Source organism: Drosophila takahashii, chromosome 2R, assembly GCF_030179915.1.
Source record: "Drosophila takahashii strain IR98-3 E-12201 chromosome 2R, DtakHiC1v2, whole genome shotgun sequence".
NCBI lineage: Eukaryota > Metazoa > Arthropoda > Insecta > Diptera > Drosophilidae > Drosophila > Drosophila takahashii.
The window spans coordinates 38,801,302-38,825,894 of NC_091679.1; the positions used below are offsets into that span (position 1 = coordinate 38,801,302).

At 40.3% G+C, this 24,593-nt stretch overlaps 2 protein-coding genes across 4 annotated transcripts; both read right to left on the reverse strand.

Moving 5' to 3' along the window:
* Positions 1 to 13,983: 13,983 nt before the first annotated feature.
* Obp47a (Odorant-binding protein 47a) lies at positions 13,984 to 14,713 on the reverse strand. Its single transcript, XM_017147189.3, has 2 exons — positions 14,635 to 14,713; positions 13,984 to 14,575 (listed from the first exon to the last, which is right to left on the reverse strand). Exons 1-2 carry the CDS (start codon positions 14,686 to 14,688, stop codon positions 14,135 to 14,137), a joined length of 495 nt encoding a protein of 164 aa, XP_017002678.2. The 5' UTR covers positions 14,689 to 14,713; the 3' UTR covers positions 13,984 to 14,134.
* Positions 14,714 to 19,456: 4,743 nt separating this feature from the next.
* On the reverse strand, positions 19,457 to 22,649 carry polyph (polyphemus). Of its 3 annotated transcripts, XM_017147215.3 has the most exons (7): positions 22,476 to 22,649; positions 22,359 to 22,424; positions 21,051 to 21,201; positions 20,509 to 20,988; positions 20,272 to 20,450; positions 19,848 to 20,020; positions 19,457 to 19,783 (listed from the first exon to the last, which is right to left on the reverse strand). In XM_017147215.3, exons 1-7 carry the CDS (start codon positions 22,547 to 22,549, stop codon positions 19,524 to 19,526), a joined length of 1,383 nt encoding a protein of 460 aa, XP_017002704.2. In that variant the 5' UTR covers positions 22,550 to 22,649; the 3' UTR covers positions 19,457 to 19,523. The 3 variants fall into 3 exon arrangements, with proteins under 3 accessions (XP_017002704.2, XP_070069102.1, XP_070069103.1); XM_070213001.1 differs by lacking the exons at positions 22,359 to 22,424; positions 22,476 to 22,649 and having other exon boundaries at positions 21,047 to 21,185; XM_070213002.1 differs by lacking the exons at positions 19,457 to 19,783; positions 19,848 to 20,020; positions 20,272 to 20,450 and having other exon boundaries at positions 20,602 to 20,988; positions 21,047 to 21,201.
* Positions 22,650 to 24,593: the final 1,944 nt, after the last annotated feature.

Genomic DNA, 24,593 nt, shown 5'->3' on the forward strand with positions numbered 1-24,593 from the left:
TCAGCGCTGCAACGCTCAACTTTAACGCCTACAAAGCGTCGCTATAACCACTGCATTGGCTGGTTAGAAAGAGATGGGCATAGGGGTGAAAGAAAGAGACGGCTGGTCTAAACTATAAACTCTTTGCGGTATTAGAAACGCAGAGCGTAGCGCAGATTTTTTTTGCTCCTGTTCTTTGTTTTTTCCCTATTTTTGAGACTCCTCTTTGTGTTTGTGCGTATGGGTGTGTGTGTGCTTGAGCCAAACAAACGTCAAAAGCAGAAGAAGGAAAGAGAGAGGGGATAGGGAAAGAAAAGGGAAGGAACAGGCCATGAATTATGAAAATTTAAAACGTTGCCAGCATCAACGCAATGAAACTTTGTTGCCTTTTTTAGCCTTTTTACGGCTTAACCGCTTTTTAGGAGTTGTTTTTCTTTACGCTTGAAATTAACTGGCAAATGCCGAGTTTCAATTGCCAGGCACACAAGGCATAAGTGCACAACCGAGAGCCACCCACAAAAAAGACCACCCACTGTTGACATCAATCATTGCCTACTTATGGGAGTCAGAAAGTCACGTTAAAAAATAAAAGAAAACCCTGGATTCAATTTGCGAGATATGTTCAAATTAAATTTTCATTCGGAGAATATGTTGCATTCTTTTAGGCCCTTAAAAAAAATGTTTTAAAATCTTAAATATGCAAGTTATGACTCTTTTTTTAATACAGATATTATTGTCCTTTCCAAAGCGCTAAAAATATATTTCTATGTGAAGAACTGAAAGAATTTATAATACTGAAAGCAAGATTGGTGGATGGCAAAAGCTTCAACTGCATCTCGTGCTGCCTGTTCTAATGAAGTAATAGAAAATGCAAAGTGCTGCATAAAAAATGATGCACATTTCTCAAAACGCAATTATGTCGGTTGTCTAACAGCAATGGCCATGGCGCTAGATCGAGGAAAAGCGGGGAAAAGCGGGGGAAAACGCAGGGAGAAGCGGAGAAAAAGCCATCATCATCATCCTGGGGTGCTGCAGCTAATAATAATAACAGCTCATGAGCACTGACATTTGACAAATGGCGAAAAACAAACGAGGAGCGCCCCAGACACACAGCCACGCCCATCCATTTAGCATGCAAATGCAGTGGCAGTGCAGCTGCAACTCCCCCAAAACCATTCCATTCCAACCCATTTCCATTCCACTATTTGCCATTAACTTAACCAACGGGGAATAGGGGACGCTGAAGGAGCAGCAGCCGGTGGACAAAAGGCTCAAGTTGATCGGCCATATTGACAATGCCTTGTCGCACAAATTGTTTATTACCGGAAATGTCCAGGCAATGTCTGCCAGTTCAACTTTACAACTTCTGGGCCACCCTAAAAAACCCCCAGCCCCCATTTCTGTCTCAGTTTCAAATCAAAATGACAACGAAGCTTCTTTTCATTGTTGTCGCTGTCGATGACACAACACAAACAGAAAACAAACACAGAAAATAAAGTAAAAAAAAAATAAAGAAGCTGGCAAACAAGTGAAAAGCGTGGAGAACTTCCATCTGCAGTGTTGATTTTTCGTTTTGGCTCCCATTGCTCTGGTTGTGTATTTATTAAAAAACTTTTGTAATTATAGCAATGCGTCTTCTGCCATCGGACACCTGAGTGCTGGACATTTGTCTGTTTGAAGTTAAGTATATTGGTATTCTGCACAGCTTTGAAAAACGAGCCTTCGATGGGATCTTAATTTACTCTAAAATAGCTGGACCTTTTACTATTTTTAATATGAATATAAGCCCTAAGAGAGTTTTAAAGCTAATTAGAAAGCAACTAGGGAATGCACTTTCATTTGCAAAATTATGACAAGTTTCTCAGGGAAAACATCACAAGCCAGCAGGAAAATAATCAGTTAAATAGCAGCCAACACGGCAGCAACATCAAGTGCAACACACACACAGCAGCAGCAGCAACATCTATTGCAAGTTGCTCTCATTGCCCATCAAGGCAGCAACTTTCGACACTACATGAATTTAATTTTTACCATTTTTTCTCCTCTTCCCTCTGAACTCTGTACTAGGGCGAAACTATTGTAATTATTTTGAACAGCCAATAAGGGCAATGAAGCCGCACCAACAGCAAGTGCAACAGCAACATCGGCTAATGGTGCAACAACGGAGCCCTGTTTGTCCTTGTTGCAAAGAATTTCCCAAACTTGTGCAGCACCATGTCTATATAGTGTCCAATAGTCTCCCCTTGACATTACATTCTTTGGCCCCATCCCCATGTTTTCCCTAAGCCTCTCTCGTTCTTCCCCATCTCACTGGAAATTTGTTTGTTTATTCCCATTCTGTGAAGCATTTTGTGCAACATTTTTGGGCAAATTACTTAAACAAACTTTAAGGACGGGGTCTCCGTATATTCCGTATATTCCTGGATGGATTGGCACCCACTCTCTCTCTCTCTTTATCGCAAGGCAAACATTCCGGCAGGCAAAAAGTTTAGCTTAGGTCGCCCAAAAATGTAGTTTGATTTTGGGGTCTCTTTCGAGGTAAATGTATTTATTTAAATATTAAATATTCATCGGCTTTTAAGTGCCTTAAATGCCTAGCTCTTATATGGCAGCCTTTTTGGGAGTTCCCATTATTTTATAATCTCATTAAGTTCAGGCTCAAATAAAAAACAAACCTAAAAATTAATAGTTTAAAATAAGGCTTATCCTGCCCATGAAAAGTTCATTGAACTTAACTGATTTAAATATAAATTATTGCCTAATTTAAAACTCTGCCTTTTTGATAAATAACACAATAATTTCCTTTTAAATTCTTAAATGTTGAGCAATAAATATTTGTATATCAATTCGGTTTTGGCAAATATTTAACGTATGTTCTTTAATGATTAATTTCCACTTAAGGGTTCTATCGTCTGTGTATCAACTTGCATAATTATGTGTATTTGTGGCTTTTCTAGGGAAGACTTCCCTTTGCAAATATTTGAAATTCGCTCAATTTCGGCATCTCATTAACGCGGGAGTCGGAGAAAAATGGCAGCTTGCTAACTGGCGGCTATGGGAAATCGCACACATGTAGCCGTGCGGCAGCTAATTAATGTTAATAAATTGGCCACAGACTTCGCAGCATAGAAATGGAAGCCAGATATATATAGCAAGTCGATTGTTTCAAGGACTTGTATTATTTTTCGGGGCTGAGCCTCCGCGCAAAACCGAAAATTAAATAAATCCTGTGCCGTCAAATTAGCGCACGCAAGCTGAATGAGTATCAGTGTGAGTCTAAGGGTGTATGTGTTAGCCAACTTGACTGTGGCTCTGTCTGCTTCTTCCGCTGTTTCGACTTCAGCTCCCCGAAAATCCCAGCGACTGACAAAGTGGCGCATATGAATATTTATGTTGGCGAAATTGATGCCGCTACAATTACCGTTACCGCTAACTACACACATTCGCACACACCGAACATGGCTAACACACACTGGCACACGCACACATATAGAACCACAAAAACAACTGTGAGCTGCCAATTTACGGCACTTTGGCCGTAAAGTTTTTGCCCCTGCGCCTATAAATTATTGACAGCTTGTAAATTTCACTAAAGTCACTTGTGGTTCGAACTCCCCTTCTCTATGTGGGCCATTATATCGGAAAAGATATATACTAGATAGTATAAGCCTAAGCAAAGATTTATCTCCATCGAAATCTTTAATGTCCAGTTTTAGCCCCGTTTTTCAGCCATTGTCTAATGCACCAAAAATTTGCATATAAAAGAGTAAAAAAAAAGGGAAAAAAGAAAAATGGCTGGCGAAACATTGTAATGGACCTCGGGAAAATCCCAGAGCGTTAATTTCTTTCGCTTCCGCTCGCTTTTAGTGGACTTAATTCCATTTGGGGAGGAGGACCCGCTCACATGAGGAGCGGATGATGTCGCTATTAAGGACACATTAGCTGGACACTTTTCTGGAATTATGTGGCCGTCGGACGTGCATGCTAATGTCCTGTGAGCGAGGGAGATTGCATTAAATGCAAACGAATTCGCACAATGGATACGCTTATGCTGTGCACACACACCATATATCCGTCTCTATGCCTTTTAATGGCGCCCTCTCTTTCGCTCCTTCTGGCCATGACGACTTCGGAACCGGGAACTGGGTTAAGTTTTTAGGCACTGCCACTTCAAACGTCATCGATGGGGGGCCTTTCGTAGTGCTCGTAGCGGCCCAGAACGCTGAACGCCTGTTCCAATGGCAGCCAAGACAACATGGCGTCGTTTCGGTGAGTGGAAAATGCGGAAAATGCCAGCCGGAAGAGTCAGAGAGAGAGAGAGAGAGAGAGAGAAAAGCGAAGCTTTCTCTTCGCATCTAATTGAAATAATACTGTCGAGCAAATTGCAGAATTGATTTCGTTTTATGTCGCCTTTAGCCGGCATATTTAAGCGAAATTAATGGACTTTCCGGGATGACGACACGAAGCGGAAAATCGGGCATTTCCGTATAAGAGAATGCGAAAGAGAAAAACCTAAGAGAGCCCGCGGAAAAGCTCTTGATTTTCCGTGCTATAAAACCTTAAGCTATCTACGATATTCTGTGGATATAACAGTTTCGCACAGCTAACATTTTTGGGCTCTGTTAATGGCCAGGATATCTTTGTTTCTGGTTTAAGGAAACCCAAAACAGACAAACACAGGACGGGGGAAAAACATTTTCAATTTGTTTGCCTGCCTGACTTCCGGCTTGTCCCTGATGGCAAATTTGCATACTTAACGTTAATTAAAAAGCAACAAACATGCCCAAATCAGATTCGATATTTCCTTGCCTTCTTTTTTTCGATTTTCCCGCCGAACAACTTTAATTTACAACTTGGCAAATGAGCGTGCCAAGTGGCTGAGAAGTTTTGCTCCTTTTTCTTGAGGCAGGAGACGCCGAGGAGGCAACGCACAAACCGGAAATAATAATCAACAACAAACATCCACTTGGAGAGTTTGAGATGTCTATGAACTGCCACGACAATGTTTTCATTATATATGAGCGTGCGAGTGGATGCGAATGTGAATGTGGATGTGTTGGCGTGGCAAACAAACGAATATTGTTGATGAATACTCGACATCACGTACGCCCGAGAAAAGTACGTGTTCGCATTGTAAGGAAAGCAGCCAAGACAAGTCAAGTCAAGCCCTTCCCCCCTCTTCTATTTTTTTTTTGTTGTTCTTTTTGTTGGTTTCGTCCTTTTCCGAATTTTACACCGAACCCCGGTGAGGAATGGGCTACCAGGGAGGCAGACAAAAGAGTAGCATAAATTTGAGCGTCTACGAATGCGAACTAAAAATGGGGCTTGAGCCAACACAAAAAAAATATAAGCAAAAAGTAATGACGCTCGCGGTTATGCGGATCCAAGTGCCAACAAGCCGAAGAGACAAGTTTGGTAGTACACCCAAAAAAAAAATAAATCAAGTATTTTAAGCCAATATGAAGCGTCTTAATGGGCCCTAAATACGTTAAAAAGGTTTACAAAAATATGTAAAAAGAGAGTTATAACTTAAAAATATATTATTGCATACTTTTAGACACCTTTTTAAGCGATTTACTAAATTCCAACGATTTTAAACGCATTTTAAAAGCAGAAATTGATCAAATAGTTCCAATTTATAGCTATTTTTATATCCCATCTGTAGAGAACTTATGAGTTATGATCAAGTATTGTTTTTAAGACCCACTTAAGACCTTTTTTGCTCAGTGTAAGCTTGTATGCGTTTGTGCCAGTGTGGGCAATACAAAATGCCATTTATCATATTCGTACGGGTTTTCGCTTCCCCAGTTTCCCAGTTTCTGGATCATGAGTGTTTTATTGCAATTAATCATTGAGCGCACGCACGCACACAGAGCCACTCAGACAGACACACACCCAGATACAGATACGCGCACGCACACATTTACAACTCGTTACAAGTCCGCATTTTCCCCCGAAAAACTCCTTTCCTTACCATTTCTCACCATTCCATTCCTTTCCCTGCCAACATGTTAAGTTGATAAACTGCGCTTCCCTCTATTAACTGCTCCTGATTGCTGTTGTTGTTCTGGCCGCCTTTGTTGCTGTTTTTATTATTTGTTGTGCACAACATGTCGCAGTTGCCACAACCACCCACCAGCCATCCATAAAACTCCCCCAAGATCCTTGGCGGAGAGATAGCTTTATCACAATTAAAGGAGCTCAGTCAGGAAGTCGTAAGGGAAGAAGGCCAGGTGTCTGCTGCCGTCTCTCTCTCACGCCCCCATCACCCCTCTCATTCTATGTGTGCTCATGTTTATTACGCAATTTGTTTAGTTTTCCTCAGCATATGGCAACTGGAATCTATATTTATGCTGTGTAGCTAGGCGAAAGTGCTATCTTGATTTGTTTCAGATGGAAGTAATTAAAATAGTTTCGGCCAACACAAGATAGAGATAATAAAAATAGGTTGTAAATATGTTCAAACTAAACTTAGATTAAATATTATATCTCAAGAAAATCCCATGAGGCTTGGTATATCGTAGCATTCATTTCCCTTAAAACATCAATTAAAAACATGTAAGATTTGATATTTTTCATGTAATGATCGATATACTTCAACAAAATTTAAATCCCTAATAATTGAAAATATTTGTAACATCATTTATGTTAATTTTCCCACAAAACTCTAAGTCCCTGTAGATTTATGTGGTTTCCATAAAGATTTAAATGCTCAAATTACGTTAAATCTGAGTTAATTAGAGACGTAATTCAATTATTTCTCACCCTCATAAAATAAACTCATGCTCAGGTCAAAGAAGTAAACTCAACCTCAGGTTATTTTAATTAAAATCATATTAGACAAACCTCAATGGCAGCACTTTATGCCCACTCCCGACATAATTAACCAAGTAAATTCATCTTTTGTTTGGCAAACTGGTCAGGGACAAGTGGCAGCCAACAATAACATTTCATTAAACCCATTAGCAAAGCCAAATATTTGCGCAATTAATTAGTTTTAATTACAATTGTCGGTACTTTAGCCAGCAGCAGTGGCAGTGCATACACGTCGTATGCGTAATATATTTTATGCGCCGCGCGGAACGCCAAAGTGGAACAAATCAGCATAATTAAATTTAAGCCCTCCGAAAGGAAAAGAATCAGCTCAGCATTAAATTCAACTTTAAATGGATTTGCAAACAGCAAATTAAATCCCAAGGGTGGAACCAAGAAGAAGTAAGACAAATGAGACCGCTGGAGGGGCAAAAGTTGAAGCGAAAAATAGCAAATAATAGTGACATGACGAAATACAATCATAATCATGGCACAATGCGACCGCACAACAACAAACTGCCGGAGAATAAAAAGCAAAATGAAGGAAAACTTTTGCCATAAACAACCAGAAAGGGAGGGCAAGGCAGAGAGAGAGACGGCATGCTGCTGTCAGAGGGAGAGGGCGAAACAAGCAAAACAAGGAGCATAATAGAGCTTGGCTGCCAGCTGAAGCTGAAAGAAAAACTAAGATACCATGGCCAGAAGATGATGAAGAAGTAGCAGCAGCAGTACAGCATCAGCAGGACGACCACAACACAAATAATAATGGCATATAAATGAAGTAACAAACATTGTTTTCCTTTGACATAACTCATTAACCATCGGAGACGAAATGGGAAATGGAAGGAAAGAAAAGGAAGCAAGGAATGCAGCTCCTTGGGACCAAGGACCAAGCACCCAGGCATAAGGACTCTCGCATTCCGAATGCTGCACATTCCTGTCTGGCTGCCGCTGCATCACGTGCCTGCCTCAAATTAATGGCAACTGGTGGCCAACTCATTTTAATAGACCTCAAATCCACCAGCCAGAATTCCCAACTAAAATTTCTTAATTAATACAATAAGCAGGAATAAATGCCGGGATGCTGGGTTTTTCCCCTGATGTTCTTGGGCTGCCGTTTTGCCGGGGCCACAAATGTCTGCAATTATTTTTGCATGGCATGCAGGGGAAAGGGCAAAGAACAGCAGCTGGCAAAAATCTAAAACCCAAACTCGCGACCACAACCGCAACAAGCCGTCAAGCGGCTCTCCCCGTCTCTCTCGGCTTTCGGCCATGCTCCTACTGCCATCTCCCTCTCACTCGCTTTTGGCCCTGTTGTCTTTGCCATGTCAGCAACTTTCACCACAAACCGTCTCCTGTAAATGAAGAAATTCCTCGTGTCGCCCTGTTGTCTTCAGCTGTCTCGAACTCAGACTAAAACTCAGGCCCTCAGCTGGAGCTTCAAGCTGATTGAGGTTTTCCATCAGTACACTGAGCGAAATAAAATAAGCTGATCAGTGGAGTCTAAACAAAATTAACTAGTCATAAGCTCAATTAATTTGTTTCAATTTTCATAAATCTGTTATGAATATTAGTAGGTCATTAATAGGAACTATGATCTTTTATCTAAACAATTTGAAATTTTAGTCCTTAAGAAACCTTTTGTTTAAAACTACCAAATGTGGTCACTTATTTTATTATAAAAATTGTAAGAAATTATACCTCCGTAATAAAACAAATATTATATTAATTTTAAAAATGTAAAAGATTTATATTTTTGAAGAATAAGTCTTAATTTTAAAATTATGATTTTCTAAAGTGGTTTTAAATATCAAAAGATATTTTTATACCAAAAACAAGAAAGGAAGCTACCTTCAGCCAGCCGAAGCTTATATACCCTTGCAGATTCAGCGTTTCTATTTTTGAATTTTGTTTTTAAAGAGTCAAGAATTAAAACGCCTACTTCCTACAAAGTAACAATGAATTTTCTTATATATCTTTGAATATTCCTATGGGAGCCTTAAGATATAGTGGTCCGATTCGGCTCGCTCCGACATATGTACTACCTGCAATAGAAAGAAGACTTTCGGGAAAGTTTCATCGCGATATCTTTAAAACTGAGAGACTAGTTCGCATAGAAACGGACAGACGGACAGACGGACAGACGGACCGACGGACAGACGGACAGACGGACATGGCTAGATCGACTCGTCTAGTGATGCTGATCAAGAATATATATACTTTATGTGGTCGGAAACGTCTCCTTCACTGCGTTGCAAACATCTGACTGAAATTATAATACCCTCTACAAGGGTATAATAATACCCTCTACAAGGGTATAATGAGAAAGCTATTTTATATTCTAAGTATAGCTAGGCATATTTTAATCGATGTTAATACAAATTACATTTTAAATATGCTAATTTTCTCTTGAGCATTTTATTCTTTATATGAATTACACCTCTTAAAACCTTTCCCATCTGAAAATTATTTTTCTCCGTGCAGCTTTCGTATGACAAATGAAACCTCTCGATGGGATGCTCGAGCTGGAGTTCCGTTGATTTGACTGCCATGAAATGGCAGAAAGCGAATCGTTCTCTGGGGGCCACCTAATTAGGCCTTAAGCTTTCGGACTCAATCAGCGTGTAAGCAATTGCCAATACGTGATTTGCCAAAAAAACAAAGAAAACAAAAACTTTCACACACGCCCCAACCGCCGAGCGAAGGCGTTTGGATGTTTTAGAGGGGCAGAAAGGAGGGGGCGTGGCAGATCACAGCTGCGTAATCGATTTTCAAGTGTGAAAAGCGGCCCTACTTTCTGGCCCAAAGCTATTTGCGGCTATTTTTTAATCTACACTCGAACGCCTGGCTGGCATGCGGCCGTATTTGCACAACGTGATGAGATTTTGTGGTCTACCCCCCACTTTAGGCCAACGCAACTTTTCCCCCATCCGGGGAGAACTCTATTTACATTTTTTGCTGGCATATCGATCTTTGGCCAAATCTTTGACTCCCTTTATGGCTAGAACTCGGGTTTGTTGGTTTCTTTTAACGCCTGAGAGCAGACAACAGCAACTGCCTCTAAGCTCGAGTAATTTTTTGCTGCCCCGTTGGTTCGTGCTTGTTTTCCTTTTTTTTTTATTCTGGTGTGATGCGGATGGTTCTGGGTCCAAAACACGCAACAGCTGCCAGCAGCCGGCGGAAGGCGGAAAACTTTTCTCTCTGCCCGGCCAACGAACAGCAGGCGGCTGGGAAAATACCTACAACAAACAAAGCAAAAAAAACACCAAGTATCGGAAAACCAATTTGAAAAAAGAGTGAGCTCAAAAGTTTCGGATTATTATCAATATCAGATGGGCTAGCGCGATGATAAGTAAGCTTTTTGCTATGGCCGCCTGACTTTTATGAGAGTTAATGATGTGATTATTACCATAAGTTTCTATAAATAATTTTTTATACATTTTACCTTATGTTAAGGATCTGATTCTGATCCTTACAATTTTTAACCCTGAAGTCCAATGGATTATCTTTTTCACTTTATACTTTTAGAACCTTAAAATTACTTAACTTTATATTAAAAGTCCCTACACAGAGAATATAAATTCTGGCATAAAGTTTCTTAATCAAAAGAGTATTTGGCCATGTGAGTCTTTTTCCTTGTCGGTAAGTAGAATCGACCAAGTTCCCCTTTCGTTTTGCCCCCTGTCACATGCTAACTTAGCATCATTGCCATATTTTTTGGGGGATTTTCTATTAGGACATTGCATACACAAACAGACATATATCAAGGCAAAGGCAAAGTTTAGTCTAATGCTCTTAACGCTCATGTCCAACCTCTTTCCCACTCTTGCAGTCTATTTGCAGCTGCGGTGTGGATTTGTCGCCTGTCTGTTTGCCATCGTCTTAGCCCACTGCCACGCCCCCACCCCCGATTCCGCCCACCTACTCACAATTCTCTACTTAACACATCCACTAACGACAGACGTCGCGCAACTTTCGACATGTCTCCCGAGTTGTAAGGCGCTGAGAGTAGTTCCATGTCCGAGAGAGATTGCCTAGCTAACCCCGCACCGCGCTCCCCACACAGGAAAAAAATATAATTATTTTTAATTTTTATATTTTTTAGAGAAGGAATACTCTTTGAATTGCAGTGTGAATCGTTCTTAAAACCTACAAGTACAAGTTCAAATCCTGTAAAAGTTTTTTTTTATAAATTTGTAATTGTCACAGACATCTCTTTTCAAAGAGTTCTATTAAAAGCGAACCGTATATTCTTAAACTTTTAACTCAATAGACATTTCATAAAACACTATTTAACACAAAAATCTCCCCGTTTCTCTCCGTGCACCTTGGCAGTTGTCTGACAGATGATACATAATTTGATATAAATGCATTTTAATATGCAACTGCTGCTCATTGGAGCTGTGCGCCGCCCTTGCTGCGCCGAATTTATGTTTTTGCCGTAAATCAAATGAATAATTTAAGCTCTCTGCATGGCCAGCGACTGTCACTTAAAAATGTCAGGGCTGCCATCAAAAATTTCCGTCGTTCGCTTCGTTTTTTCCATATCTGATTTATATCAGCCGCTGCGGGGGAGTCGGGAGCCCAAAAATGGGCAATGTAAGCTTTGCGTAATTGCATTAAATGGCATGGAACCGAATCCATCACACAGCAGAACAAGAAGCGGCCTTATAGAGTGGGAAAGGGGAGTTGAGAACGGAAAGGAAAGAATGAATAAACAAAAACAAGAAAGTAAAGTTGCGGTTTTTAAAGACCGAAGGGTTGCTTACCCTTGAAAATTACTTTAAATGTTAATTAAATATAAGAGATATAAATATGTCGAGCAATAAAATATAATTTAAACAAATAATTTTAAAATGGTTAAAAGTATAAAAAAAAAATATTAATTAATGTTTACTGGCTTTAGACAAACTGCTGTTCTTATTTAACTAAAGTTTTCTATTTATTTGTAAACCCAAAAATGGTAATACAATTTTTTAAATTTCCAGTAAAGTTAAATTCCTCCATGTCAGGGCATAAATACTCTCTTCATGTTCAACATCAGCGCACAAAATTCCAATTTATTTTAATTGATTTATTAATGATTGAAATGTTGCATAAATGTAGCAATATAAATGTATTTTTCGGCTACCCCGATCTCATCTCCACCCACTTTTGACAGACTATCCGCACTTTTTATCAGTTTCGGTGTCTGATGAGCGAAATCAATTTTCAAGATGAACTGAGAGCCCAGACATAAAACCGCACAAATTACAAATGACCAAAAAGGTAAAAACAAGGCGAAAATAACAATGCATTACAAAGAAAGAAATACGCATGTGTGCGGATATCCAATTATTTACCATGTAAATTGTACACATTGTAAAATACTTTCGTGTAGTTCTGCATATCTTCTGCTTTTTTCGAGCAATGATTTGCATTCGAGAGGTTTTCTCAATTAACAAGCCTTCAAAGGCAATGAAATGAAGGCCTAGGGACAATCACAAGGGGGAAACAAGCAGGAAAACAGTATCCATTTCCCACTTTTTCCAAAAAAAAACCCCAGAAATCTTCTTTCTCTTTGCCCGTAGATTGCACATTTGCGGATTGCCCTCAAGATTGGGCATAATTATGCAATTTCCTCTTTAACGCTCAGCCAGACAGACACAAAAAGAGTTAAATTCAATAAAATTTGCATTTAACCACAAAAACAGCGACTCCGCCAAACTCGAGAAGCCAGCAAGAAATAAAAGTAGGCAAAAGTTAAGATGAAAGTCGAACAAAGAGATGGAAAGACAGAGACTTATGTAAATTGAAATTCAAGAGCAGAAAAACCAAGAACAACAAAAGCCGGGAAACGCGGGGAAAGGCAGGAGAAAGCGGGAAAAACAAGAGCATCAACAGCTGAAAAACCGACAGAGGAGACAAAAAGAAATTTTCATTCATTTCGAATTACGCTGTATGAGTGTCAAAATGGCGGTGGTATGCTCCTCCCGTTCTCTGCCGCTGGCATAATTGAAGGCTTAAGGGGGATGAGGGGGTGTTTTTCATGGGTGGTGGGTGTGTTTTTTTTATTTTTGGAAGGGGGGCCCTGGAGGTCACCCGACAATTGGCCGGGCTTTTGTCACTTGTCGCTTCTGCTGGCGGTGCAGACCGAAAATTCAATTTCATGCCGCGTGACACAAAGACAAAGCGAAAGCCAAAGCCACCGAAGGCAGACGCTTTCCCGCTTTCCCTGGTCGCGAAAATGAGGGCGGGAAAAACTGCTGCTGCATTCGGGAAGACGACTCGACGACGACGAAGGAAAGTTGACATTCAAAAATGTGCGCACTTCGCTCAAAAGAATTTCAAATTAGCCACTTTTGCTTAACAATTGGCGCGGGCAACAAATTAAAAGGCAGCCAAGTGGGGAGTGGCACCGCAAAATAAATGGGAAAGGCGAGTCGAGAGTTCAGGTGGTCACAGAGCATCTGGCGACAATTTAAAGTCAAGTGCAGCGTTCCAGGGTATTGAGCAAAAAATAATTGCCGCACAAAATGCACTCGAAATCGCAGACAAGTGGGCAAAATGGTATGGTTCTCAGGTTTGGGTGGAAAGTGGAAGGGGGGATGGTCCTAAGTGGTCGGAGGCAAACTCCCAACTTCGATCTGGCATTAGCGTCATTTACACATCTGTGTGCACCACGACCTGCGCTTAGTTAACAATGCTCTTGCCGCCGTCTGCCGCACTAAGTGGCAAAATTTCCATGGAAAAGCGAAGTAACCGCAGGAGCAGCCGGGAAAATCCCCAATCGGTATCCGAACGCTAATGGCTGGCAGTCGAGTCAAGTGCCCGACTTTGGCCATATGGAAATCTCGAACGCCGCATCGGATCAAGAGATGTCCAAGATGTTCAATTTGCTAAGTGAAGTTCTGCCGGGCAGGATATACAATTACACTGGAGTTCTGGTATTGCGAAATCGAAGAAGGGCTTTATATAATACATCAATATATTTCTTAGAAACATTATACAGATTTAAAGTTTCTAAATTTGAACGTCAATTTATTGAAAATTTTTCTTTAAACTCAACGCATTTATAAGAAAACCGCTTTAAGTTTAAAAGATAAAAAGAAAATATAGAAATATCTAACTAAAAATCGTTATTTTCGACATCTTCTAGCAAATTAGCGATATGTACAATGTACGATAAAATCCTTCAATTGTCCATCGTAATATCATTTTTAATAGTATCACATTTTCATTATAAAGAAGAAATAAAACAGATATTTTCATGTAATATTTTTCTGAAAATCGTATTACCCATATACCACCACCGAACATATTAATATATATTTATATTAATCAACATATATTAAGCCAAACACTAGGGCATTGGCTCATTGGATTCCATTGGCGTGGTGACCTCCACATCCTTGCCGGCCGAGGTGATCTGCTGCTGCTGTTTCATCTGCTGCCGGCACAGGTGGATTTTAAAGGCTGTTTCGCATTTGTTGCTGCCACGGATCATGTGGCACTGACGTTCGGGCCAAATATCGGAGTTAGTAACGTCCGAAAGCAAACCAAAGAAGTCTCGCTCCACAAAGACGCCATCGTGCATGAGACCCATTTGCTCGTAAAGACAATGGGTGAAGCACTGAATCGATTCCGAGGGATCCGAAAAGTCCTCCTGCTGAAGTTTATGCAGGTCCCTGAGGGATATATCCGTTTGATCGCCACAAAGACGAATCATATCCTCGGTAATCGGCTTGGGTGATTCATCAGCCACAGTAAGACCCAGATTTATATTCACCTTAGCAAAACGGGACTGAAAAGAGGATGCTTTTAACTTAATTATACTTCTCCGATTTCCATGCTCTCAGTTACCTCCCCCAAAGCCAGCACTTTAAGCACTACCAGCAGCACTAGACCTCGATTCATTTTGTTTAATAAATTTTAACAATTTCTATTGCTCTATCTAGCCAAAAACCCACTGCTTTTATAGCGCTCATCTTTCAATCATTAGTGGAACTCGAAAAACATTTTAATTGCGAATATCAATTCAATGAGCCGAACAGAATTCGCGGTTTCCGTGGCCAACAACCTGAACAAGTTGGTTCGCAGTTTGAATAACCCAAAAGTAACAAGCCAAACCAAGCAGAACTCAAATCGAAGCCGAATGCCAATTGGCATACCGAAAGTATCTTAAGAGCTGCTTCAACAAATCCCGAGTGCCAGCCAAGTTTTCGTCTCGCCCGGAGGGGAAAAAATACACAAGTTGCAAAACAAAATTTTAAAAACAAAACAAGAAGAAATCGGTAGAGAAAGCGGTTATTTTCGAAGCCGAAGAATTCATACTGTTATTTTAAAATAATATGTAATTAAAGAGTTCTGTATAAATACCTCATAAATTACCTCTTAAAGGGCCTAATGAATTTTTAAATTATCGAGGCTAATAATACAGAATGTTATAAAACTTTAATTACCTAAATAATAAGTTCATGATTTAGGTAAAATGGTATACTAGCAAAAAATAAATCCATATAATAGTTGGTGATTATTAAAGTCATCTTAAATAGATGTAACAATTTTTTTTGCAATAGCTTGATTTCAATAATATCCTAAGCCCACAAAATTTAATCTTCAAATCGACGTTCTCTTCACCAAACTAAAATACTAATAACCAAAGTACAGTCAACAACTTTGGATATTCTTATTTGAAGTGTGTGTGTGTGGGTGTTTTGGGCACTTCCGTTTGGCTGTTGCGCCATTTTGACTGCGACTATTTCCGCTGGTCGCATTAACTGCAGGCGCATAACTTTTCCAATTTGCTTTTGGCAATTATTGATATAAGCCAGCAACAGCAATTTGAACGAGCTTCTGTCTGCCACTTCAGTCGATCTGCCCCTCTCTCTCTTTCACATCTACCCCTCTCTTTCTGGCAGCTTCCTTTCCCCCTTTTGGTAGCCATCTCTTTCCAACACCCAATCACGTTTGCATTGGTCCAAGCATATTTTCCTGCATTCTTGCGCATATTTGTGCAACATTCCAAAAATTCTTGAACAAAGTTTCGTTATTATTGCCCATTTGCCGACTCTTGGGCTCTTGGGCTCTTGCAGTTGGGAGCCTGCCACTTTGATTACTTTTGCAGTTGCCGTTAGATGCAATTAGTTGGTTCATTAGAAAAACAACAACTCCCCGCCCGATAGGAATTCACACACTTAATTAGCAGTCTCGAAAGGAAAGGGAACTCGGCTCGCAACTCTCACTGATTGCAGGCGGCTACACTTGGAAAAATATTCATTACCCTATATGATCTTAAAGGTACGAACTATTCACTAGATTTTACTATATCAAAACTCATTTATAAGAAACATTAAGAAAGGGGTTTTTATACTGTGATGGGAATTAAGAGAAAGTGAATTTAATATTTGTATAATATTGATATAATTACAAAATATTTGGCTTTTAGCTTTTAAAAAGTCTAATAATAATATTTTATGGAATTGGACTGATTGAACTTATTCGACACTCGGAACTTCCTAATAAAGTTACTATATATTTTTGGGTAATATATTTTTGTACAATAAATTCCACCCGATTTCAGATCAATTTCATTTTCAAGTGCAGGCAAGAAGTTGTATCTTTGTATCTTGAAGATGTCCGGACGGCTGCTTGAGTATGCAAATCGGTCAGCAAACTCGTGCTGAGTGATTTGGCCAACTCTTTCGGCCCTCTAGGGTAAAATTCGCAAAACGTCCCCCCTTTGAAGAATTTAGCATGCAAGCGGTCATGTGACCCGAGGCTCTGAGCCGTCTCTGTTGCATATTTGTTGCATAATGCCAACTTATGCACTGGCACATTGTTGACCAGTTGTCCGGAATCTCTCCGCTCTCTCTGCATATCCTATATCCTATATTCCATATCCTTCGCCCCCTTGGCTTACATTATTTGCCGCTGTGTCCACTGCCAAAGCGTTTTGGGTTGAAAAATCTACAAATCGCATGCCGCAAACAAAAGCAAATGCCAGCAGAAGGATGTGGATGACTGGATGGATGGATTGAGAGATGGATTGAGGGATGGATGGAAGGAAAGATGGCTGAACGCTTAGAGGAATAGATGGTTAGATGGCTGGCATACCAGCATTATTCCACGTCACCGGCCAGTGCACATTTCAAATTGGAAAGGAACGCTGCAAATACTGGGAACTTGGCTAAAATTCTCCGGCAAACTCTCATTCAATGCGAAATAAATAAGTAAATAGTTGAGATGCTCTCGCCGCTGTGACAATTTGGCTTTCTTTCCTTTATTCTAGATATATTCCCAACCTATCTCCTTCTATCTTTGCGGTTTAATTTTCCCATACCGTCGGCATGCAAATCACATACAATCAGAATGAAGTAAACGTGGGCCAAAGGCAAATATGACATTTCAGTCAGCCAAGTAAATAAATGTTAGGCGGCACAAATGGAACGTGCCAAAGCCGCTTGGAGAGTACGAGACCTCAGACACTCGACCCGAGGAGTTACCTTCACCTGTGCTCCGGGGGACTCTTCATCTGGCCCACAGGATCCCCTTTTATCCCGGCTTTTTGCTTTTTGCTCTCCGCCCCTGTCAATCCTCGGCAAACAACTGTGAGGAGTCATTTCGCAGCCCGAGAAATGTGAAGCTCTTCAGATGGATTTTTTATGCTTACGAGTGTCTGGCTGAAGAGGAATGACCAGTTTTCGAGATTTCATGTTCTGAGAAATAACTGTTTTAGCAATAAGTGTATCATATAAAAAAAATAATTTTTACTTTTTTTTTATCTTTGCCTTGATTTGTTTATTTGATTGGTTTTAATCTCATTGAAATAATCATTTAATTTTAGATTATTAGATGACTGAGGACTGAAACCATTTCCTGATAACTAAGACACGCATTTACAAACTACCCATTATCAGACTGTAAAAGATAACATTTTAAAGATGGGACTTGCATCTAATTGAAAAGACTATTATATAAAAATAAAAAATATATTTAAGAATTTTAAATATATCATTGCCTTGATATGTTCATTGATTGATTAACTCTAACTTTAAACTCAATGAAATAATCATTTGATTTTAGTTTATTAGATGCCTGAAGATTTAAACTAACTTCCCATCATCAGACTATAAAGTGAAAGAAAACATTTTGAAGACGGGACTTCCATCACATTTCCTCTCCAGCCAAAGACATATATCCAATGCCCATTCTTGGAGTCGTCTTGGGCTGCTTCGTTTTCCTTTCTTTTTAGCCTACAAATAATTGTATTAAAATGGGAATTTTTTCAATTTGAGAGTTTGGCCTGACAGGACTCGACTCCAACTGCGACTAGCGGACATGTGACAGCCGGGACACGGAGCGAGACAGTCGGGAATGAAGTTGTGGCACGCATTGTCTGAGACTCCGAGGAAGGGGCCAGCGACATTTTAGCCGCCAACCATGTGGGACTTGTGCTCCGCCGCCTTCGCAGGCTCTTCTTCCCCAGCTTTTCCTAGTTGGCTGGGAATTGTTTGATAATGACACTGACATGATGCTGCACTGACAACTAGGCAAGAAACCGGCTGCAGGAGTCCAGGAGTCCTTGCCACCCAGCCAACCACCCCACTTCCGCATCCTGTCTGGCCCACGGAATTATATACGAAAATTAGTTGAAGCCGCCGCCGCTGGCAAATTTTCTATGTGAGCTTTTCCTTCTCTTATTTTTCCCGGACGTTTTTTATTTTCCCGTTGATTTGGTTTTCGGTTTCGGGCCTTATTTTTGGGAGGCCAGTGCAAGCGGCGCTCTAAATTAAGTTTTAAGCAACATGTCTGCAAAAATCATGCCCCAGGATACTCGTACTCCTCATCCTCGTCCTATCGTCCTTTTCTGCTGTCGCTGGCAGTCGCAACGTTTTATTCTTCACCTCCTCTCGGTGTGCTTTTTATTTTATTTCCCTGCTTTTTTGTATGTATTTCTATTTGAAGAATGGAAATTGTGTTTTGTGTGTGTTTGCTGCAGTAGTGGTCTTCCTTGTCCTTCGTGCAGTTCCTTGAGGAGCTGCAGGACTATTTTTTCGTATTTATTTTTTTTATTGTATATCGCTGGCCGTGCTATTTACACTGGCGCAGTCAACAGTCGCCGTCGTCGGCAGTTGCTTTTCCTGTGCCTATTTATTTATAAATATATATATATATATTTGCAGGAGCCGGGTTTGTACCGCTTCTTCTTCTTCTTGGCTCGGAATTTGTATTTGTGTATTTGTCTTTTAGTTTATTGTGCGGCAGCTAGGCAACTTTGCCTTTTGTATTTGCGCTCCATTGAGGCAAGGAATTCAATTTTAAAATCCCCCAAACCAGGCAAACGAAGCAGGGACTTGTGGTTCCCTCCTGGCTGCATTTGATTACAGTTCTCCGCTTTGGTTTCGTTTTAAATGATCGGCGGGCCCGGTGCCTCGGCTTAGCTAATTAAACGTGGCGTATACTTGATGGGCGCCTAGTCGAGTATACGCCACGTTGAGCAAACAAGAAACCAGAAGCGGACGGCAGACGGCGGCCGGCGGAGCTTGGACAACCGACTTAATGGGGGATAAGCCAGCAGCCGGCAAACACTTGGCTGGCAATTAATTAAAAGCCACCGAACAAGCAACCAAATATTTGGTCCTTAAACGCAACAACAAGGAACAAAGGCGGCCGACTTGGAAAATCCGATTTTATTTCCGACAATGAGCACCAGAAGCTGAGAAAAAATCCGAAATAAAAGGGGACTTCCGCTACATATTGCTAAGCGTCGCACGAAAGTCGTGGATCAGCTGTATTATGGCCACCGTGCAACCCACTGTTCCGAAAATCAGACCAATCAGAATGAGCAATATATCGCGTATAAGTTTCCACATCAGCCGGCCATATCCCACGCTATAGTTGAGGAAGACATCGATTAAAGCCGGGCACAATAGATTCAGGTTGCTCAGCGAAAAAGCGCCCTCCAATTCCGTAAGAGCCGCTAAATTCGGCACACTAACGGCCACCGCACCTGGGTAATTAAATGAAATTATTTCTAGATAAATTATAATTAAATAATGTGTGTAAAAACCCACCTGTGAGGATTAAAAACGTTAGGCGAACTATATACTCAATAAACGTTTGGTGCTTTCTCCTCTCGTTGGAATTTGTATAGTCACTGAAGATCACAGTGATCACTACAAAACCGTTTAGAGGATAGCTCAGAAATATTCCTGAGGCTATAAATACCTTAATGAATTGGGAAAGGCTAAAAGGAGGATTTATATTAGAAATGGAAATAGTTCTTTGGTTATTCGTTTAATTTAAATTTAAGCCTGCACTATTTGTTACTTGTTTTAAATTTATGATACATAAACTAATTCAAACTTTAAATGATGTTTTATATTTTTAATAACTTTTTTAATTAATGTCTGACTAAGAGAAATTGGTTATTCAATGAAGGTACAAATATTTAGCAAATTTAAAAACCGAAGATGAAATTGTAATAATTTTACCTACATTTGGTTCTTTGGAATATTGAGGGTGATGCTCGCTTGGACCCCTTCGCCAAACCGCCAATATCCCATAATGCCGAAGAACATGTTAGAGAGCAGGATGAAGAAAACAGCCAAGTTAAGGACGCCAAAGAGGCCCAGGTAGCTCTGCGGATGCGCCATGTGGGCCTCAACAACGAGCATCTGGGAAATAGATCCTTTAAAACTTTATAGATATTTAACAAAATGTTTCTAAGCTCACCGAACCCACGGCTGTGAGCGAGAAAGCGGCAATGGCAAAGAACTCGATCCATTCGACGGGCGGTGTGGCCAACTCACGATCATTAATATCGGGAAGACCGCTGAACAGATAGTACATGATCAAGGTAAATCCCGCATACAGCAGGAAGTTAGAGACCAAGTTCAAGGGCACCAGATACTTCAGTCGGCGGATCATAAAGAGCGGTAGGAGCAGCAAACAGGCGCCCAAAACATAATACCGCTCATTGTACTTCTCCCCATAGTGATCGCCGATCTCCTTGAAGTTCTTGGCCACGAAAACCAAGTAAACGGTGCACAACAGGAACTGTCCGAAGACCAAAACACAGGTGGTTAAAACCCCGGCTGCACGGCCAAAACAATTGACCCATTTGGGACCTTCCTCGTAGGCGATTCTCACCGCCTCGGGCATGGAAACTTGGGGAACCTGGCGCCTCCGACAGCATTCCGTCATGCCAGCGATCTGTTTGTCATTGCAGGAAATTAAAACAGGGATCGGACATCTCGACGTAGCCACTTACAGACCAGCAAGTGGATGGAGTACGTCAGTAGGATCATCAGAAGGAGGGACATCACGGCACCCACCACGAATCCCGAGCATCGGAAGGCCAGCGGCATCGCCAGGATTCCCGTTCCAATCACACATTTTAGCAGGGAAATGAACGCATCGCAGTTGCTGGATTTTAAGGGGATATAAAAATAATTAATTAAAAATAAATAAAATTTAATCTAAGTAGATAACTGAATCTTAACAAATTGGGTTATTTATATCTTAATATAATTCTACTGTTAATACACATACATATATGGTAGTCATTTGTTTAAACTACTTAAATTGCTATTCATTTTATAAAGAACATTTATTTATTAAAACGTGATTTCTAAAAATATTGTTTTTTTTAAGATCTTTCCGTTTTAATGCACAGTACTTAACCTGTATTTTTATACCCGTTACTCGTAGAGTAAAAGGGTATACTAGATTCGTGCAAAAGTATGTAACAGCTAGAAGGAAGCGTTTCCGACCCCATAAAGTATATATATTCTTGATCAGGGTCACTAGCCGAGTCGATCTAGCCGTGTCCGTCTGTCCGTCTGTCTGTCTGTCCGTCTGTCCGTCTGTCCGTCTGTCCGTCTGTCCGTCTGTCCGTCTGTCCGTCTGTCCGTCTGTCCGTCTGTATGAACGCTGAGATCTCAGAAACTACAAAAGCTAGAAGGTTGAGATTTCCCCCACATATTCTTTGGCTTCCTACGCAGCGCAAGTTTATTTTAGCCGAGCGCCACGCCCCCTCTAACGCCCACAATCGCCCACTAACGATTTTAAAATGGGTCCTGCGCCCACATCTTTAAAGATTTCCGAGAAGTATAAATGCAATTTTGTTGTGTATATTTATACCTATCGAAATGTAGAAGACATTTTTCAAATCGGACCATTCATTAAAAAGTTATACGCAATCAAAAATTATATATCTATCTCCCTCGCACTCCCTTTAGCTGAGTTACGATTATTAGTCGGGACACCAACCCGACACAGCGTTCGCACTCCCTTTAGCTGAGTGACGGGTATTAGATAGTCGGGACAACAACCCGACTATAGCGTTCTCTCTTGTTTATAATTTAAAAAATAACAATAGGTTTTCAATAGACAACAAAACAGTCATTTTAACCCTTAAATATTTACATATAATATACTTATAAATTTAATTAGAGGAAAATCCATTTTAATCAAAGCGATTAATTCAAAGTGCATACCTTAGAAATATTCAAAATTCATTTAAAATATAAATACAAACATAATTATGTCATATTAAACTTTTTAAAATAACTGAAACTCACTTTAAAGGCACCTCCACACTGCGCTTCTCGTAGGGATTGTAGATGTAGAACGATGTCATGGACTGGCTGCAAAGTATCCATGAATTAAACCTGAGGGAGAACACAGGACGCACTCACACTATGGTCAGCGGCTCATTCTGCGCGCCAGGATCGTCCCGTTTTTGGGCCTGATCCTGCTGCTTGGGCTCCATTCCTTTGGCAACATCAGCGGCAGCAACGCAAAGAAATCCGATACACTGAAAAACAAAACACAAATAGGCAACGAAAATTGCCTCGCACTTTTGACAGGAATTCCAAATTAGTTTATGCGATTGCGTAACCCCTTTTCGTTTTCCTTTCCCATTTCCGTTTGCGCTTTGCAACCCTGCAGCTGCGCACATTCAATTCACTTACGTTTGATAACTGGCGTTGCATTTACTATTTTGCCACTACAATCCTGCCGCAGCCCAATCAAAATGGCTGCACATGCGCGCCCATTATCATAATAAGCGCAACTTATAGCCCGTTTCGCGGTCCTGCAGCACATAAAGTTCTCTAACTAACGGCAGATTGCTCCTGCGGTCGCAGGATGAAGGTCCTTCGGTGTTTTAAGGGGTCAAGGGTTTGGGGGAGCCGGGAGAAAGGATATTGTTGCGATTCTGGCGACAATTTTCTGTAGTTAGCTACGGTTAACACAAATTATAATGGAATCATAAAGCTAATTAAGGATTTTAACTTTAAAAAATATATAAACTGAAAAAATTAGTATTATTTTAGCGAAATATGAAAGTCAAATACAAAACTACTATTAATACCTAAACTATATTATAGGCTATTCAATTTTAAGCCTTAATGTAAAGATTTCTTTCCAAAATAATTAAATTGCTTATTTTGAATTTTTCATATAATTTATTTTTATTAGTTTTTTTATCTGAATAAATATATTTCAATTTAGTGGGAAATTATGAAAGTTATGAACTTACTCCATTGTAAATGTAAAAAATATTTCCTAAATAAAAAAATTTTGATAATTTTGTACACAGTTTTTTAAATAACTTTACTTGAACGTAATTTTTGTTATTTAAGTCTTAAATGATATTTACATATGTAAGTATTGTATAACTTTAATAAATTGTAATTGTTGTTGCAAGTATTTAACAACTTCTAGCTCTGTTTAATCATAGAAAAGTCAGTTGGTATTCTGCATACCCCCTAATGTTATCACGATTATCATTTCCCGGTATTTTTCCCCTAGCTATGGCTTCACTGTAGCCCTTGGCGGATGGTAATCTCCGGCTGCATCGCCTTGCAACCCCCAGCTGAATCCTGCGACGATTGTCATGCCAGAATGCGCACTTCCGCGTCCGCATTTAGTTAGTTGTTGTGTCTCTGGGTGAGTTTAACAGTAAATTGAATTAAAATTTATTGTGCAAATTGCAGAATTCCGAAATCGCGCTGCGATGCACACAGGACTCGCCGAGACAGCGGCGCAAATCCAATACAAATAAAATTAAGTAAAAATGCACAGAGCTCTCGGGTAGTAAAGGGGTTACCATGGGGGCTTAAATATATATGTATATATATTTATATGGACGACTGTGTGTGCTGGCACAGAAATATGCAAATGCGATATTGTCGCTGGGCGACATTTACAACAATTACAATAACAACGAAGGCACCTAACTGCGTGCGACATGTGACACGATATTCAAATAAAGGCGGTGGGGGCGGGGCCATTTATAGCATATATTTTGCATAAAGGGAAATATGCAGCAGGAGCTGTAACTGGTGGAAAGCAAAAGCAGCGCAGAAATCAAATAAAACAAATTTGGAATTTTACAGCAGACAAGGAGCCGAGGAGCAGAGCATCGAAGGAACCGAAGAACTGCTTATGTGCGACAATGTCCTGCTCCTCGATTTCCTTTTCGTCCTGCCGGCTGGGCTGCCTCCACATGTTCCTTAAACTGTCAGCAATGTGCGAGTGCGAGAGTGCGAGTGCCAGTGTGTATGTTATGGAAACAAACAGACTGACATTCAATTTAAATTCCTATACAAATAATTGCATGACATTGGCGCGGGTCAGGATGAAGGGGGTTCCACTGTGATTGCCGCCGCCTGCTAACGATAGATTGCAGCCGCCGGATAAAATGGAACCCTAACCTAAACTAAACCTGGGTTTTTTCCCATATTTATGCACAAAGGAAAACCAGGACACCAGGCAACTCGAGTGGCTGACAGGATTGTTGTTATTGTTAG

Excerpts from the sequence above, each read along its gene's own strand:
- Obp47a (XM_017147189.3), bottom strand. The coding sequence starts at position 14,688 with ATGAATCGAGGTCTAGTGCTGCTGGTAGTGCTTAAAGTGCTGGCTTTG. Across the intron at positions 14,576-14,634 it reads AAGTGCTGGCTTTGGGGGAG|TCCCGTTTTGCTAAGGTGAA; the intron begins GTAACTGAGAGC and ends TCCTCTTTTCAG.
- polyph (XM_017147215.3), bottom strand. The coding sequence starts at position 22,549 with ATGGAGCCCAAGCAGCAGGATCAGGCCCAAAAACGGGACGATCCTGGC. Across the intron at positions 21,202-22,358 it reads AGTGTGGAGGTGCCTTTAAA|CAACTGCGATGCGTTCATTT; the intron begins GTGAGTTTCAGT and ends CTTAAAATCCAG. Across the intron at positions 20,451-20,508 it reads CGCTCACAGCCGTGGGTTCG|ATGCTCGTTGTTGAGGCCCA; the intron begins GTGAGCTTAGAA and ends TCTATTTCCCAG.